A 19,775-nucleotide genomic window follows, 5' to 3' on the forward strand; every position below is an offset into this window, starting at 1 on the left:
CTCTGCCTCTGCCTCTGCCTCTGCCTCTGCCTCTGCCTCTTCCTCTGCCGATAGTGTACTTGGGCAACATGCAGCCTGAGAGACAGAGCGGGAAGTTTTCATCTCGTGATGTATTCACTAGCTCTGGGAAATCGTTCTAAGTGTAGTGTTTTAAGATGTGTTATGATTTCACTCTGCAGATACCTCCCACCAGATAAATAGTGATAATTGTATGTAAATTATTCAGCAAAAGAACACAGAATAAATAATTACCTGTACAATGTAGATGTGAGATTCAAGGAGAACGGGCTATGTCAGAAACACTGAGATAACAAGCAGGCTTGCTTAGGTTTCCTGTGTGTCCCAGGCTCCCAGGACCCTATACAGATTCTTCTGTTTCCTCGGCTTGTTGTGAGAGAGCCAAAGCTTCTCTGTGCTGTCAAGCGTCTGCTGCTAGAGCATGCTCTGGGCCCGTTGGATTAAGCATTGTGTGTTTCTCACTTGGAGACTGCTGGTTTCCTTCTAATTAAAAGACCACAACCATCTGGATTTATTTGAAATACTTATCTTGAAATAATTTATTTGAAGCAGTCATTGAAATATTGCTTGGTTTTTAAAGGGATAAGTGTCATTTTTTCCTCCTGCCAATTATCTAATCTCACAGACACCTTAATCTTAAAATCAGTGTAAAATAGAAAAAAATCACAAGCACCAAATCTAGGGTCTACCCTGAAGGCCTGACTCTATTCCCTGAGAAGGCAGAACCTGAACCCCTTGCCTATCTATGCCCAAAACAGTCTCACGGGCTTTGGTTTGGAAGCTAAAAAATGCTTGAATATCACTTGAGCCCTTCAAAGACTTGGGACAAGCAGATCTGACTTAAAATTTGGAGACAAGAGAGGTCAGTCCACATGACGGTGGTCTTCAAGGCATAAGGACTTTGGCACAAGGTCGTGTGTGTATGTGTGTGTGTGTGTGTGTGTGTGTGTGTGTGTGTGTGTGTGTGTATGTAACTGGTAGATGTGGAACATAAACCCTGATCTGAATGATCCTTTCTTTCTCAAACTGTCTCCTCTTTTAACATTGGCTTTATATCCATGTGGTCTCAGAACTTTGAGAAGCTCCTCTGAAGAGCTGATCAGAAAGTGATGACAGTTGATGAGACTGGCCTTTGTCCCACCCCACAGGTTCAGCTCACACCTCCGGCTCCCAGCGATGACCTAGCCACACTCAGCGAGCTTAACGACAGCACCCTGCTGTATGAAATTCAGAAGCGCTTTGGAAATGACCAGATACATGTGAGTGCCACAGGACTGCCATGTACCCTGTATTCCCACTGTGAACAAATGTTGCAAGTGATGGGTTCTAGATGCTTCTGGCCATGGGGATGACCATGAGGTTGAGCTTCAGAGAGTTCAGTCTCTTTTTGGGAATGTTCTTAGTCATATTCAGCAAAATTCCAACTTCAGAGTGAAGTGTTAGAACTCTGCACATAGACAGTGGCTCTCAATGCTGCGTTGGGTCTCAGGAACCTGGGACAAATGGCTAGTTGAGGTGCCCATTAACAAACCGAAACAGATGCTAGCCTACTCTCCCAGCATCCCTCAGTACCCCTGGCTCCCTCCCAGCACTCTTAACCCCACCCCCTACTTCTCTCACCCCAGAGGCTGGGTTTCACTTCCCTTCCCCTGGCCTGATTCCTACACAATCCAGCCATTTTGGGTACTCTGATGCCTTGGCCTCTTGGCCCTAGCTGCTCCTCTTGGTCAGGGGATCCTGTCATGTTTTCCCTCCCTCTCCTCTTCTCATGGCCTGGTTTAGTCTCCTGGACACATTCAGCCTGGACTCTGCCCTCTGTTTTCTCTCTTACATCCACAATAATTCTTGCCCATACTTTAAGAATAGTCACGTCCTCCTCCTCTGGTTTCATTTTCACACTCTTTGTACCTTTTCTGTTGTCCTGACTGAGTGGGAGATCTTTCCAGAACTGGCAAGATCCGTAGATCAGCTGCTTATAAATCTGTCTGCCTCAGACACCAAAGGCTCTATGGGCTGTGTTAAGTACTGGCCCCAATCTACAGGCAGTGTCTCTCTGGGCAATAAACTGTGTAAGATTTCTGTAAAGATGCAGAAAAGAATATTTACATGAAGAACGAGTTAAAACTGATTCTCACCCTTTTCTGTATGTTAGCCTTCTAATGACAGTAACAGTGCAGACAGCCTGTAGTCTCAGACTCCACCTCCCCCACCCCAGCACCCCTCTGCCCCCTCCCATGCTCTGGCTGATTTTGTTCTGTCCCATACAGAGCCCAGGACAATTCAGTCCAAGCGCCTGTGGAGATTTCTGATTACGCCTGAACCTGTCATATTCTCTGATAACACCGGCTTAGTCCTAATCTTCCTAATCTACGGAGAATCTGATTAAGTCATTCTCATGTAAATGTGAAGACTGAGACTTCCTAGCAAGTAATGAGTTGTCAGGTCCTGATTAACCCTCAAAGCTGCAGCCCAGCATCTCAAGGCTCCAGTAAACCGCCTGCCGCCACAAATACATTTAAAACTAAGCACGTACATCACAGTTGTTGGCACTTTGCCACTGGCGTAAGTGGTTAAGCCTGACTGCTTTGTTTCTATCATCTATCTCTGTAGTGCTTTTGTGACAGGTTTCTGATTCCTTTCTTTCCTTTTGATTCTTTTCTTTGTCTTTCATTCTTTTCTGGTTTTATTTTTCTTTAACTTGTTTTTTGTTTGTTTGATTTTTGTTTTTTTGTTTTGTATTTTTGGTTTTTGGGGGTTTTTTTTGTTTTTTTTACTACCCAGGATTATAAATCCAGTGTCCAGTACATGCTGCTAGTTCAGTACCGTTGGTCTACACCCCTGATCCTTTCTTTGCATTCTATTCTGGGTAATTGTCTAGGCTGCCCTGGAACTCATAGCCTAAGATGATAGTGACCTTGCAATCCTCCTGCTTCAGCCTCCTGGGGGTTTTATACCACCAAGCCCATGGAAAGACTGAGTTGGTTTTTGTTCCTTAATTCCTTTGTCAAGTTTCTCTGTCCCTTAAGCATCTAGTCATTCCATCCACAATTGGGCCAGCCAGTCCCTGGTTTGGCAGCCCTACTTTGTGCACCTGGGGGTAAACACCTACTCTGTGCTGCTGGCCTCACTATGGTCACCACCCTCCCCTACCCTAGCATCCCCCCCAACTTGGGAGGTCCTCATTTTCTCATCCTCTGAGCTCACAGTGAACTAGAACATTTTTTGCAGACAGCCAGGATAGCCACAGAGCTCCTTTCAGAAGTCTGTCTTGTTACTTCTCATGGCAGGTAGAACACAGCATTTTCTCTGGGGTTGACATCATGGCTGAGAAACCAGCCAGTCTCTGTCACAGAAAAACCACGAGTGGGCTTCACTGCCTGTCACCCAGCAGACAATAGCTGCCCTCCTCCCTGCATTGGGAACTTTCCAGGGACTCCTCTCTGTGCTCTAGCATTTTCCTTCTGCTTTCTGCAGAACAGAACTTTCTGGAATCCCACTCAAATATGCTTTCATCTCTGTGTCTCCCCTTAATCTCCAAACAGCATCACAGTGGGCTCTCTCTTGTAAGAACATGCACCATGGGGTGAGGGACTGGGTTCTCCTTGCGCTGTGGTTGACATGTGGCTCCTGCATCAGACCCTGGACTTGATGGGGACAGAACCAGGCAGTTGTATTCATGTAAGGCCTGGCCAGTGGTGCTGATGTTGCAGGCAAGGTTTTTCCTATCCACCACCCCGTCACATCCACACACACAGTCCTTGAAGTAGACGGTCTTCACTATAACCTATTCTATTCAGAATCTCTCTCTCTATCTGGATCATCAGAAATAACATCCGTGCTAAAAGTCATATCAGTTGTGAACTTGCCACTGAGATAGCTGAAGTCACATCTAAAAGACTGACATGTTATCTAAACATAATTTCAGGCGATTAATGCCTTTGGGTATCTTCTATGGACTGTTGGGCATGTGTGAACTTTTTACTACATATCTGCAAAGAGATTGGACCATCGGAGACCCATGTTGGAATTTACTTTATTGGACCTTTGAGCCAGAGAATGAAGTTGCTTAGGCTGTCCTTGAACTCCTGATTCTCTGTCCTCCATCTCTCACATGCTGGAATTCAGGCATGGGCCACTATGTCTGCCTCTGTTTGCCCGTTTGGTACTTTAATTCAAGCCTGAGATTTGGAGTTTGTGTTTCCTATGTCTCTGTCTTGTTTTCTCAACCCAGAATTCAGAAGATTACTGTTTTATATAAGTGTCAGCCCAGGGTCAAAAGGAACTAAAACAGGCATGTACCTTCCCCAGATGGAAAGAACTGCTTAGGAGATGTCTCCACATTCTAATTATTGGTGTGTTTGGTCTTTGCTTTCTCCTCGATGCTCCCACCCCCTGCCACCACTGCCCCCACAGCCCACATGACCCATGGGGTCCCTGCAGCTGTGTTCTGGCTTCTCAGGCTGTGTACTAATAAGGGAAGCTGGTGTTTGACATCTCCCCCAATTCTTCTCTTTTTTTGTGGTGGGGGGGGATTGAACCCAGAGCCTCACAGGTGCTAAGCAGGAGCTTCCTCACTGAGCCTTTATCTCATTTCTCCCTGCTGAGACAGGGGCTGGCTAAGTTCCCCCAGGCCAGCCTCAAACTTGGACCCTTCCCACCTCAGCCTACCAAGGTGCTTGGATGACAGGCTCTGTCGATGCCACTGGTGTGAACACCTGACAAGGCTCACACTCCTCCACTTCTGCTTGCCTTGGGAATCCCATGATCCCCTTTGCAAGATGCAGCCAGGAGCAACCTGCACCTCTGCCACCAGCTGCAAGTCCTACTCTGTCTGCATCATCTCCCTGTCCTTTACAAAAGGGCTGGGTTTCCCTTGACTTCCTGTCTGTTCTCAGTCCAGTAGACAGTCATGCCTGCTAGAATATGCTACACTCTGTCGCTATCTGCATAAAGGAACGCATGGTCATTCAGGGGAAAGCCAGAGCCCACAGACTGTTTGTGGCCCCTTGTATTTTTTGACTATCTGTGCCACAGCTGTCCTGCTGGTCACCTTGAATTAGGATGGCCATGCCAGTGTGTGCATACCACCCCTCTATTCCCCTAAAATCTACACACCAATGGCCTCGCTTATAAGGAACTTCCCATGGTGCGTTTTCAGTTTCGAGGTTGCTTTCCATGTTCTGTTTTGTGTGGTTTCTGCCACAGACCTATTACCTTTTTAGATACTGTCAGTTCTCCTTGTTCAGACTCTGGTGTCTGTCTCCCCTACTGTATACACAAGTGCATACACATACATGAAGGCACATGCTCACCATGCAAGCACACATGCATGTGCAGTAGCACGTAAGGTTCTTTAAGATGGCATGTGTGAGAATGCGTCTTAGGTCAAATACGGCTTTTTAACACAAGAGACAGAGGCTAATATGAATTTATCTGTGACAAACAGCTGGGTCTGAGATGGACTATTAATATTTCAGATGCTGCAGCTGACCTGGTAGTTTGACAGGATTTCTATTTCCTCTTCTGCATCTCATTTGTTCTGTGATGTACTCTGCCCATGGCAGCTGGGCCCTGCTCAGGTCTCCCGTGTGTACCATTCCCTGGATATGAGGCTGGTTGGGGGAACCCCGCATCTTCTGCCTGAGTGTGACACACTCATTTGGATAGTAGGTTGGTTGGGGAATTTCCGTGTGTCTGCCATGATGGGAAGGAGATGGTTTTCAGGTGATGAGGCATGAGCTTGCCAGGAAGATACACAGATCAAAATGTTGCATGTCTAGAATAAAGGTTGCCAACAGTACCAGAGAGAACAGAGCACACATCACAGACCTTGGTGGGCGGCAGAGAAGTCACTCACCAGTATTCTCTACACAGAAGCTTGTGGGACAAGGAAACAGCCTGCAAAGTCAATGCAGGAAGCCCTAGCATGTCTGGCTAGCCCAGGAAGTTCTAACAGCATTGCTAGACAAACCAGAGCAAGGAAATCCTGACAGCCCCAGAGTCCCTCATGACACTTCTCTCCACCTGCTGCCTCTATAACCTCTGCTCAGAGGAAGCCAGTCAGATGGCAGGGCTCCCTTAAGGATCACTTCAGCGGGATAAGGTCAAGCAGTGTGTGCAGCAGTTCAGCCTCTGTGCCAGCCCCCCTCTCTCTCTTAAGGGCTCTCCTGTGGCTGGCTGCCTTCGGTATGCTTTCCGATGGCTGCTCACTACTTGAAAGGTGCTTCTGGAAGAGAGCATGTCCAGACTGTTGAGAGAACAACTCATTAGAACAATGAGCCATGGGGTTTCCGTTTCCACAGCCGAGAAAGCCATGGTCAGAGCGCCCTCTTCAACTCTCGAGCTTTATACAGTGTCTCCTTTGGTGACTTTACTGCAATGTTGAATCATGTTTTTATAATTATATTTTTGCTTGTCCCAGCATATGTATTTAGGGGAGAATCTCACATCCCATTAATAATTATCCCAATATAATTTTTTCCCTCACTGTGGATTGTATATTTAGGGTGTCCACTGTGGTGCTGAATAATTAACTGATGGTAGATCTGCACAGTGAAATGCTTGCTTGAGTTAAGAAGGTTGACCTCACAGACACTATAAACGGTTGCTCTTCATTTTCTAGTGTGAACACCTAAGCTCTCTTAGCTGTTCCTGTGTGCAGTGAGACATTCTGTCAGATTTCTCCCACCCTCACACCACATCACTCACCTCCTATGGGTTTAAACCATTATTCTGTGTTTAGCTTAGAGGACAAACATCTGCTGTTTCTTGCAAATGTTTTCCAAACGAATCATTGGTCAGATCAGTAATTACTTGAACTTTTCATTGGCTCATTTCAACAGGCAAGAATCTTCCCTTGTCACTGTGAGCTCAGGTTTCCTCCTTGAATCTGTTTGTTTTAGATACTTAATGATAGAATGATTTATCATGGAAGCATAGAATTGCCATCTCTTCCTGATTGCTTTGTCAATTCCTCATAATGAAATGATCCTTTTGGTCCCTGGCGTTGCAGTCCAAGCTGCATCTCTATGGGTTGTATGTGTTGATATACATTCAGTGTTTCGGCTTCTGTTGTTTACATATGTATCTTGCTTTGTCTTTTCACTTTCAAATTCCTTTGCTCTTTATAGTTGTAGCATCTTTCTCTAAAGTAGAACACATCTAATGTTTTCACCCAATTCACCCAGGTCTTTGTCTTTTAGCTGTAGTATTTGGAACACTTATGTTTGTTGTAATCACAGACACATGTAGTCTTAAGTCTACATTTATAATCTCTATTCCATTTATCCCCAAGCCTTTGTCTCAGCTTAAGAATATTACAATATGATTGATATATAATCATACTTTTATAATTGATACAATATACTTTTATTGATTCACTATGTAGTGAGTGATGGTTTCTAAGTTTTATAATTTTAGATGATTCTCTTCATGTGGTTCATAAACTATTTACATCTTTTTGACAGACCTTTATCGGAGACATCTTTTTGCTTGTTAACCCATTCAAAGAACTCCCAATTTACTCCACTACGGTGAGTACAACACTCCAAATATCATTTTGAAGTGACATTCATGGGACATAAACATTTGTATTTGGTGACATACAAACTAAAGAACAACAATTTAAGCAAAATTTCTCAGAATCGTCCTCACTTGAATTAGCACGATGGTCATTGAATTAGCATGATGGTATTCTGAGGCAACTTTGGGAATCAAACTTTTAATTTTTTACCAAAGGTTATTCTTTACATTTACAGACATGACTCTCCTCTCATGGTGCTTACAAAACAGAATAAATTAAATACTACAATGTATTCCCATGCATCCTTGACTGATTTGTTATCATTTGGTTTAGAGTTCATGGATGAATGTTGACTAGTATTTAGTCCACAGGGATTTAGTTCACAGGTGAATATTCACTAGTGTTTAGTTCATGAATGGAAATTGACTGGTGTTTAGTTCATGAATGGATATTGACTGGTGTTTAGATCATGAATGGAAATTGACTGGTGTTTAGTTCATGAATGGATAGTCACTGGTGTTTAGATCATGGATGGATATTGACTGGAGTTTAGTTTATGAATGGATATTGACTGGTGTTTAGTTCATGAATGAATATTCACTAGTGTTTAGTTCATGAATGGATATTCACTGGTGTTTAGATCATGGATGGATATTGACTGGTGTTTAGTTCATGGATGGATATTGATGGGTGTTTAGTTCATGGATGGATATTGATGGGTGTTTAGTTCATAGATAGAAATTGACTGGTGTTTAACTCATAGATGGGTGTTTACTGGTGTTTAGATCATGGATGGATATTGACTGGTGTTTAGTTCACAGATATTGACTGGAGTTTCGTTCATGAGTGGATATTGACTGGTGTTTAATTCATGGATGGGTATTGACTGGTGTTTAGATCATGGATGGACATTGATGGATGCCAAGGAAAGGCTTGGCACTATGTCTGGTGTTGTTGTTGAGTCACATTTCTACAGTGTCTTTCTAGCTGCATATTTGCAGCATACACCTTATGCCTGGTAAATGTGTGCTGATAATCAGCTCATTTCTAAACATCAGTGCCACCTTTGAAACTATCACAGAGATTTGGGAGCCAGCATGAATGGTGTCATAGTGATACAGGAGCTGTGCTCTTTTATGCTACCCTGTGAGGTGCTTGCCATTTCTTCATGACTTGGAAGTGATCCTATTACATAGTTTTTTACTTGGTTCCTATTACTTAAAAGGAAACAAAATTTCTCAGAAACCAGAGCACTACAGATACTAGCAGTGAGTACCAGAGACAACCATAGATGATCAGGTTACTGAAATTAATTACATGTCTGTGTCTCTGAGAAGTCTATAAATAAATTCCTATGATGCCCACAAGGATGACTTTAGGATATTGATGCCAAATATCGGGGAATTTGTAATGTGAAATGTCACAGTTTAAGCTTATTTCATAGATATCTACCAGACTGGAAACTTGTGAGGTGCTTTTCTTTAAGCCATTGGAATAGCATAAGGATTGTGGACCAAAAGTTGAGGATAAAATCTAAACTTCCATGCTGCCACTGGGCCTCCTGGAATTGGACTGAGGGAAGGGTGATTGTCCAGGTTCTCTCCAGATGCCCCACCACTGACCCCCGCCCTAGCTTACTTTAGACCCCAGCAACATGTTTCAGTTTCAAGAGTTCCTCTTCATGTGAGGACTGAAGTAATGAGTCTTCCATCTTTGATCTGCTGTCCCCAGGTGTCCCAGATGTACCTGAGCCCCACAGGCCAGCGCAGCCCCTCACTGCCACCCCACCTCTTCTCCTGCGCAGAGAGAGCTTTCCACAGACTGTTCCAGGAGCGAAGGCCACAGAACATTGTCCTCAGGTGAGCCAGCCTGTCACCTTCTCACCTGTCACCAGAACTCAGGCATGTTCCTTTACCCACTCAATATGTTTTCAGTCTATCTTTCCAATGAACACATTTGTCTTGTTAGAAGAGACCGGAAGAGTTCTTTGAGAAGTCGCCCAGTGTAGCAGAGTCTATGGCAACCAACAGCCTGCTATGCACTTCATCCTTGTAGCAGGAACAGCTGGACCACTTCTATGCAAACGCTGAGTATCCACGAAGCCTTAAAAGCATCTCCTGCAGGTGGACTTAATTGAGGACTGCCTAAGAGGCCAAGGATTGCTGGCACAGACAATGCCAGCCTATCAGGAACTGCTGTTTAGAAGAGATGCTTTCTTAAGACTAATGGGTGGAAGGTATTAAAGGAGCTTACAGTAGCATTCAAATGAACTTGCTGCAGCATTTCTCCCCTGCTCCCAGTCTGTGTCATTGACTCTGTACCACCTCACCTCCTACTGCCAAGGGCAGGTAGGGTCAGCAGCGAATAGTCCAGGGCACAGGCAGCACATCCTGAAGATTTAAAACAGCAACACAGGGACTCTGCTTTCAAATCTAAGAAACAAACATGGAGAAAGAAAAGCTTACGACATTATTGGGCCTAAGCTGCTGCTCTATGTGTGGTCCCCACAGGTTCCAAGTTACAGCTTTACTTATTTACAAGGCGGGCTTTCCTCTGCGTGTCTCTCCTATTCACCTCTGCTCCCACTCACGCCGTATGTCCACAGAGATGGTCCTTCTTGAAAATGTAAAGGAAAACTTCAAACTACAGAAAGACAGTTTACTTGTGAATAAAACTCTTCAAATTAAGATGTGAGGGAGGGTCAGCAAGGGGTCCTCAGGTGGAATCCCAGATAAACAGAGGATACTGAAGGGTTAAACTCAGACTTGGGCTACCATCTCTGGAGACGCCTTCAGCCTTTCCAGTGTGGGTAGAACTGTTGGTTTTGTTCATGTTTCTCTCTCATAGTGTGTCCTTGCTCAAATGTATACTAAAACACTTTCTTAATACACTCAACATTTCTTCAGCAAATTATCAAGATGGGAGACAAAGAGAGATGGCTCTGGAGGCTTGGCTGAAGGGGTGCTCACAGTGCCCTGCAGAGAGTCCTGTAGATAGACCTGGCTAGATTTGCTTCACCCCAAATTCTACATTCATTTGTTCAGGGTAACTTTCTCCCCCTAACTCCTCACTAATGACTCATTTGGGCAGATTTTTAAGGGTGATAATGCCATATATTTTTGGAGGGGGAAACTTATTTCTTCATTTAAGTTATACAAGCCTCCCCAAGTCCTCACAAGCAAGACAAACCAAGACTGAATCCGACTGGAAAACAAGTAAGAGTGACTTAGTCAATCTGGCCCTTTTTAAGCTGTGCACCATGGCATGGTCTCCTTGTGGAACAGGATGATGAGGGAGAAGGCCGTCAAGCCCAGAGAAGCTCAGCTGAAGTTATGTGCACTCACTGTTTCTCCTGTGCCAAAAAAAGTAGGTAGACAGAGGGTGGCGAGTACTATAGTCATCAGAGGCTCAATATACCCTCAGGGCTCAGGAAACCCTGAAGAAAGGGAGGCAGAAAGAATGTAAGAGCCAGAGGGGATGGAGAACTCAGAGAAAATAAAGACTTCTAAATATACACGACCAATGCTCACATGAACTCACAAGCACTGAGGCAGCATGCACACACAGCCTGCATGGGTCTGCCCAGGTCCTCTGCACATATATTATGGCTTCCAGTTTAATGTTTTTATGGGAGTCTTGTGTGTGCAGATGAGTGGGTCTCTGACTCCTGTGCTTTCTCTTGGCCTCTTTTCCTTCTGTTGTTTTTTTCTGTCCAATTCCAATGTGTTAATTTTTCTTTCTTTTTTTTTTAAAAGCTTTTCTTATTTTGTTTTATTATTACCCCTTAGAAGCCTTCTTTTTTTTTTCTAATATGAGAGAGAAATGGAGTGGATCTGGATCACACTGGAGGTTCGAAGGAACTGGGAGGAACAGAAGGAAGGGAAACTGTAATCAGGATATAGTATGTGAGAGGAAAAAGGATATTTTTCAGTAAAAAGGGGAAAAGTTGAATATCTCCAGAATAGATAGATATTCCATAAATTAGCACCAGGTGAGACATTATTTTTAGTTTGCTTTACAAACTCTATTTTAATGTCACATCTTAAAGTTGGTGACTTGTTTTTGTCCTGGTGACTTCTAGGAATCAGGGTGATGGAGCAAAGAAGAAGAGACCATTAATCAAGCTGAGAGTTCAATTATTAACATTTCAACAGTTTTCTAGCAAGTGCACTTGAATCAATTAATTACAACATGGCTCACACTTCAACCACAGGAGGACAGGGGCCAGGTGATCCTCTGGAATTCTGACATCCAAAACCCACTGACAAGACAGGACACCTGCTGATTTGGTGTTCAGAACCTATCCAATTGACAGTAGCACTGTACCATCAATTCCCTGACAGCATCATGCCCCTCTCCATCCCTGGGTCTGAGAATCTTCTTGGGCTCTTTTTGTTCCTCTTCTAAGCCGGTGAATTTGTGTTTTCCCTCATTTTCTCTCAGCGGAGAAAGAGGATCAGGGAAGACCCAAGCCACCAAACAGATCATGAAGCACCTGACCAGCAGAACCAGTTCCAGCTGTACCATGTTTGACTCCAGATTCAAGCACGTAAGTGGCTTCTGGTCTGGTGGGTATGAGCGTGAGAGGACTGAGCCAAGAGCAATGTCACTTGCAAATACAGGGGTGTATCACCATAGTCAAACCATGGTCAAAGGTTGTGAGTAAAAAGAAAAGATGTCTGTGTTTGCACAGAATGCCGCTGATACTTCTGCTGGAGAGTGCCTGAAACGCATCTCTGGGGCAATCTTCAGAGCAAACAATAAGCCTGCAATATTTTTTAAAAGAAGTGGTCACAGTAAACATGGGTGATTTTAATCTACAGCTATTTATTAAGCCTGCACACTCTTCAGCAACACATAGGTCCACTCCACAGCTCCGATGTAGCAGTTGGGGTCGACTTGGGAAGATTGGCAAGCCTCTGTGCAAATATGCTAACATACCAGCGGCTGAGAGTCCCAAGTGAAAGCATGAATAAATCAACATGGTTATAAGATAAATGCCGGTTAACTAATGGAAATAACAGAATCTATTGATTTAATTGAAGTGACAGGGAACAATAGTCCCCCCTCTAAATCACAGACTAAGATAATCGTCTATTAAAACGATCATCATTGAGAGAGAACGAACGGGCCTGGCAATTTCTAAAACGCACTCTGATCACTTTATGTAAATAGACTTTGCTATTTAGTTTAAGCGACTACTTTTCAATTCCTGTTGAGTCCATTGGGTGTAACTTTCCCAAGTCTGCTGGCACTTGGGGGAAATCAAGCCCCCGTCTCCATGAGGATTTCAAGTGAAACGCCTTCCATGTTTTCTTCATTCCTCGTGACATGTTTCAATTCCATCTTAACCATGGGTTTCCCTCCGTTAGATATCATCCACACAAATATCGTTGTCTAAGTTCATGAAGCCCAGTGCAGGTTCAGCAGAGCATCTCAGAAAATAAACAGGGATTTTTACAAGTGCCAGATGAATTTGTGAACTGATTGTAAACCTGTATAACATTACAGAGCATCTGTAAAATTCAGTAGACTTGAGAGGCGGGGGGGGGGGGGCGGGGAGCTACTAAATTCTGTATGAGATAAAGATTTGGCTAGCAGAATGGAATCACTAGATAGAACATCCTGGGTGCCCAGAGCTATTAAGCAATGAGGTTCAGATTGAGACCCAGCTAAACTGAGAGGCAGCTCTCAGGTGAAGACAGGTGAGGTATCCTGAGAGGCTGATTGTGAACGGTCAGTGGGAGACCTCTCACTGGCTGACAGGCAGAGAGCCGCAACTGGGCCTGGGACACAACCAACAAACTAGGGGAGGGCTGGTGGTGTCTAAAGCAGACTGGTGAGTGATGGAAGTCAAGGTCTTGTTCAGTTAGCAAAGATTATACACGTGAAGGAAGCTAGAGAGATAACCGTGAGAGTGAATGGGGGACATCTCCAATGACTGTCACTCAGAGGGTGATGAAGGAACCTCCTGCAATTGACACCATGACAGCCTTCTCAAAGCCACATGCAGCCACCCCAATAACATTAAGGAGGTGTGAGTCTGAGAGGTCCATGGCCTCTCAGTTCATGTTCCTGGGGCATGATGCTCACAGGAACCATGAGGAAGGAATGAAGACAAAGACATAGCTGGATATGAAAGACACTAAGGAGGGTGAGTGCCGAGGACCAAACGTGAGCTTGCTCCCTCTACCCAGGTCTAAGACCACATGGCAAAGATGTTGGAGATCCAGTCTTGCAGGGCATCCCAGTGCTGTGAGAGAGGTCTCCCGTGTGTTTGCTGTGCTCCGTGTGCTCAGGTGGAGTCCAATGCTCCGAGGCGTTGCTCTCCCGCCCTAAGTCTGCGAGCAGCTAAGCCCCCAACCCTGTTTTGTGTCTAACCCCTATATCTGAGTCTTGATGATCAGAGGCAGGGATTCTTCAAGTCATCAGATTTACTGAAGCAGAAAAAACTGCGTTTTTGAAAGAAATTGCCTGGGACTTTTGGTCCATTCCATTCCAAATGAGTTTCAGGCCAACTTCAATTCTGTTCCAATGATTTAAATAAATAAAGCCTTTACTGAGAAGTCCCTTTACAGAGGGGAGTGACAGGCTACATTTGATTAATGGATGTGTGGATATTCATTCAGGAGCCCCTGGACCTTTATTTCTAGGAAATAAAACAATATAATTAGCTACTTTTACAGCATATAGTCATTTTAACTATAAAATTTATACCACACAGTATAAATGGGGGAAAAAATCAGGTCAATAAAATTTTAATCAGTAAACATTGAGGGCACCAGTAGGTATTTTTTTCTATATATTTCATTTAAATTTTTATGGCTATGTGCTCTTCTCATAATCACGTTTCAGAGTCAAGGGAGAGACAGTGGAATATACCAGTTTCGGATTGTCTCAGCATTTCTCCTAATACAGGTATTTGGTGCCACCTATTGGCTGACTAGCTAATAAAGAGGAAAATAGCTGGCAGTTTCAAGCTCGGCACTGTCATCTGGAAGAACTCGGAAAACTGTGTGCATTGAAATGGCCTTAGGAATTTACATGTTTCAAATGGCTTTAGCTTTACATTAGTGTCACATGTCTTTATTGCTAATCCAAGACAAACTGGATGAAGCTAGCATGAGGCTAGGATTCGGTGTGTGACTCTGTAGCCGATTGCCTTGGTTCAAATCCCAGCTAGGACTGGAAGTCGATGACCCTGACAGCTGGTGATTCTGTTTCTGTGATGGGAAAGTAAAGATTCCGATGGCAAAGTTTTAAAACCATCACAGACACACATGTATTTACACAGGCACCTCGTGTTAGATGTGGGTAGGCACATAGTAAGCACAGTAGATATTGGTTATACATGTGTCTGCTCTGTGGCGGACACAAAGCCGAGTGCTTTACACACAAGACATGGAAAGCACCCAAAAGTCACCCCATGTTAGAGTAGAGCAGAGTGGACTTGGCAGTTGAAGGGACTTGCTCCCAGCTTTAGAGTGTGTTGTTTGCTAACCTGAGATGGGGAGGCAGCTATGAAAAGCACGTGCACGTAATCATGAAATTACTGCTCCACACCTCCTGTCCAGACACACATCACCTGTCATCCATGATATCCTTTCTTATAAAATAATAAACCGTCACTTTATTGTCAAATAAAATACAGAAATGCCTCAAATCTAAAATATTTTTTTAAAAATAAATCCTATTTTATGGCTTTTAAAAATAATTATCTTACAGTATGTTTATTCAGTGAGAAGGAATTGCACTGTTAATATTAACATATGCATAGTTACCTATTCTATGTAATTTTTAAAGATCACTGAAATTATTGGACTGGCAGTTGTGTCACGCCTGCGATCCATTTGCTTTGGGTTGTATTAATTTTCAAGCCCAAATCATAGTGTTTTGTAAAGATTTAATGTGTCTTCAGAAACCTAGGCTTCGAAACCAGATGGTTAAACACATTTCATTATTATGCTTAGCATTTTTGATTTGTGATTGCGATCAGAGTGTCCCTTTACAGTAGTCAATCATGCAGAATGTTTCTCAAATTAATAAATGCCTAGATATAACAAATGCCAAAAAGACTTTAAAATGCACTAAATACATTTGTTTAAAATGAATAGTGGTTATCTCAAAAATAGTGTTATAAATTAAAGGGTGTAGGATGAGGACCCATTCAATCAGGAGAGTGGCCTTTTGCCACCTAGCGGCTGACTTGGAATCTGGATTTAAGACATTTGTAGATTCTTAACCGAGAAAGAACTACCCAGATTTTCATACATTTGGAGACTTGTTCAGTCATGATCCTTACTAGCATCGCAGTCAGTTGACAGATGAGAAGTGGATTTTAATCCATGCTCAATATTTGAAGAAACTTGTTTAGAGAATATCTCAGATCCCGGGTCCACCCCAAGGGCTTTACGCTAGAGTTTTAGAACCATGGGCTCTCAACCTTTGAGACAAAGCACAGGGTAGTGAGGGGCCATGACAGTGACTTTAATTAGTTGTTTAGTTCCATTTCCTCAAGCGAGGGTGGACTGCAATGGGCCACAGTGCAGCCAGGAAGGAGGTTAGCAGGCCTGCATGTTGAAGCATGGGTAAGCGTGCCCAGGGATTAGGAAGGACTCAGGTTTCTGTCATTTCTAATTCTTCTTTTTAAAAACATCAAGGAGCTGGGGGTGTGGCTCAGTTGGTAAGAATGTAGAAAGGGCCTGAGGTCAGACTCCAGCACCCATGTAAAAAGCCAGGAAAGTGATCTATTAGCTTATAACTCCTGTACCGTGGAGGCAGAGACAGAAGAATCATGAGGCTTCTTGGCTGTCATCTTAGCTACAGATTCAGGGAAAGACCCTGTTGTAAGGGAAGAACGTAGAAAATGACAGATTAGGACACCCTACGTCATCCCCACACATGTGCCCATATACCATCAGCCCCTCCCCATGCAATGTGTGTGTGTGTGTGTGTGTGTGCTGTGTGTGTGTGTAGAACACTGGTCTTCATTTGCATGCAGGCAGGTAAAGTATGTGACATCGTAGTAAGAGGACTACCATCTTGTGTGCACTTGTAGCTCTCATCTGAGGAAGGGACAACCTTAAAACTACAGCATCCATTATGTGGAAAGCACAGAGCCTTCCAGAAAGCAGAATACTCCCAGCATCCTTGTTATGGTTCTCCATCTTTATTTACTTTAAGAATACTCATGGGAGCAAATATGGAGACAAAGTTTGGGATAGAAACTGAAGGAAGGACTGTCTGGAGACTGTTCCACCTGGGTATCCATCCCATGTGCAGTCACCAAAGGTAGATGCTGATGTGGATACCAGGAAGTGCATGCTGATAAGAGCCTGATATAGCAGTCTCCTTAGAGGTCTGCCAGAGTCTGACATATTCAGAGGCAGATACTCACAGCTAACCATTGAATTGATCATGGGGTTCCCAATGGAGAAGTTAGAGAGAAGACTGAAGGAGCTGAAAGGGTTTGCTGTCCTATGGGAAAAGCAACAATACCAACCAACCAGAGTTTCCATAGTCTAAACCGCCAGCCTGGGAGTACATAGGGAGGGACCTATGGCACCAGCTGTATATGTAAGGGAGGATGGGCTTGTCCGGCATTGGTGGGAGAGGAAGTCCTTGGTCCCATGAAGGCTGGATGCTCCAGTGTGGGGGAAGTTGAAGGCGGGGAGGTGAGAGTGGGTGGGTGGGTGGGGGCACATCCTCATAGAATCAGGAGAAGGGGGGATGAGATGAGGGTTCCTGGGCGGGGGAAAATGGGCAGAGGGGATAACATCTGAAATGTAAATAAAATATCCAATTAAAAAAAAAGAAAAAAAAGAGTCTTGGCTCTTACACATATTTTGACAAAGAATTCCTACTTCTGGAAAGCTATACTGAGAAAATGAAGTGTGAAATTATTTCATATATTGGAATACATCTTTATTTACAATATAAATATTATAATATTGGGAAATCGGTGTTCCGTACTAGGTATATAAATGTTCATATGTAATGAATGATACTTGGATATTGCGATAGTTAATTTTTATTAACTTGCCTGAATTAAAAGTCATCATGGAATCACACAAAAAAAAAAAGAAGTAGTCCAATCAAATTCTCTCTTATACTGCAGGCCATATGCATCTTAGAAGCCTTCGGACACGCCAAGACCACACTCAACAATGTATCCAGTTGCCTCATACAGTACTGGGAACTGCAGTTCTGTCAGAGGAGAAAACATGTAACTGGAGGTGAGTTTGCACGTAGCCAGCAGAGGGCTCCTGCTCCCAGAGAGACAGAGGCCACGGGCCTGTGAAGCTTTCGGTCACTATCTAGACAACCCCAAGTGAGCACAGAGCAGAGAGAAGCCATCCACAGGCTGTCCCTGGAAGAGAATTCACCTGCCGCCACTTATGGATTTATAAACCTTTTCTTCGTACCCTAGAAATATCTTATAATAACGATGACCAGGTATGCCCGGGGGAGCCTGGGATGCCTTCTGCTTCCTGAGGCATCAGTTTTCCAGTTCAGACTTTACTGGGAATTGAAAATATTCTCAAGTGCAAGGTGGGCCTTCCGAGGAGGGTTGCTGTATAAATCACATGGCACAGAAGAAGAGTTTACCAAAAAACAAAACAAAGAAAAACAAAACAAAAACCTGTCAGGAACAATCCTTCTCCCACAAAGATGCAAACACTCAAACAAATCCTAGCATGCGCAGTTCCTTCACATAGCACCCACTGGGATCAATCAAATCTGATTAAAAAAAAAAGATTGAATTACAACCAATATAAATATCAATCACTGAACTAAAATGGAACAGAATTAGCTTCTTATTTGCTTTAAATATTAGCTATGTATTTTTTTTCTGGAAGTTCATTTACAATTCCAGTTTTTACTGACCAGTGTGTCCTGGGCATAGTGTAAGGTTCCTGGATAAGAAGTCCCCAGAGACCAGACAGGAAAGGTTATGACTCTGTCCTTTGCCACATGGATGTGCAGACCCAGGTGAGGACTGTGGTCAGATTGAACAGGTAGTCTGTCAGCAGTGCTGCATTCCAGGCCACTCGCTGGCCACCTGCTAGCTCCACTGTGTGAAGCCTTGGAGAGCCTCATACTCACAGATGTTTGAGACCATGGCTCCTACTGAGCCTAATGCAGCCCCTCCCAAACCCCATGCCAATGCTGAGCCTGGGCATCACAAACCTAGTCCCCACGCTGCCAAGGAGAGACTCTGCATCTGGGGCTCCATTAGAATGACTTCTTCTCTATCCATATCTTCTTCACCTCAGGAACTTACTCACTGCCCCTAAAGGTGCGAGACATTGCTCTTCCTGTATTTCATTTCTCCTGTAGAGATTGTGAGTCCTCACATCAGGAATGTTAGTAGAGAAAATTGTCATAGACATATGAGAGTGGCTGAGGAGTATGGGTGAGGAGTGTGGGTGAGGAGTGCTCTGCCGCTCAGAGGACCTGAGTTCGTGTCCTCAGAAACCAAGGGAAGCCAGGGACATCAGCACGTGTCTGAAAAACCAGTGCTTCTATAGTCAGATGGGAGGTGGAACAGGAAGAATGCCCTCCTACTTCCACATGTGCAATGTGGCATGCACTCACAAAGACACGCATGCATACACACACACACACACACACACACACACACACACACACACTGTGTTGGAAAAGTGCAGTGAGACTTCTGGAGCCCCTTCTGGTCATCAATCACACCCTGTTATCAAGCAGTTCTCATGATCCTGTCCAGTTACACCCCTTAAGTACTTAAGGGGCTCATGTGACTAGGATGTGGCATCCTTGTGTGTATTCTACCTCTGATTCATCAGGGAAAAGAATATGGCCCGAGTGCAATAGAATCTAGGCTCTATGTATAACTTTGGTCGACTCTCTGGGCTCTGTGTGTGACTTGATTACTCTCTGGGCTCTGTGTGTGACTTGATTACTCTCTGGGCTCTAGGTGTGACTTGTTTTACTCTTTGGGTTCTGTGTGTGACTTAGTTAATTCTTGGGGCTCTGTGCATGACTTGGTTGACTCTCTGGGTTCTGTGTGTGACTTAGTTGACTCTCTAGGCTCTGTATGTGACTTGGTTGACTTTCTAGGCTCTGTGCATGACTTGGTTGACTCTTTGGGTTCTGTCTATGACTTGGTTAACTCTCTGGGCTCTGTGTGTGACTTGGTTGACTCTCTGGGTTCTGTGTGTGACTTGGTTAACTCTCTGGGCTCTGTGTGTGACTTGGT

General features: G+C 44.0%; 1 protein-coding gene across 1 annotated transcript in view; it reads left to right on the forward strand.

The window, feature by feature from the left end:
* Myo16 (myosin XVI) overlaps positions 1-19,775 on the forward strand; it is a 356,137-nt gene that overhangs the window by 105,300 nt on the left and 231,062 nt on the right. The window contains exons 10-14 of the mRNA XM_028766338.1: positions 1,167-1,277; positions 7,485-7,550; positions 9,272-9,399; positions 11,984-12,089; positions 17,658-17,775. Of these exons, the coding sequence (XP_028622171.1) occupies positions 1,167-1,277; positions 7,485-7,550; positions 9,272-9,399; positions 11,984-12,089; positions 17,658-17,775 (529 nt within the window). The remainder of the gene's footprint in view (positions 1-1,166; positions 1,278-7,484; positions 7,551-9,271; positions 9,400-11,983; positions 12,090-17,657; positions 17,776-19,775) is intronic.

This window comes from Grammomys surdaster, unplaced genomic scaffold (assembly GCF_004785775.1).
Source record: "Grammomys surdaster isolate TR1022 unplaced genomic scaffold, NIH_TR_1.0 167, whole genome shotgun sequence".
NCBI lineage: Eukaryota > Metazoa > Chordata > Mammalia > Rodentia > Muridae > Grammomys > Grammomys surdaster.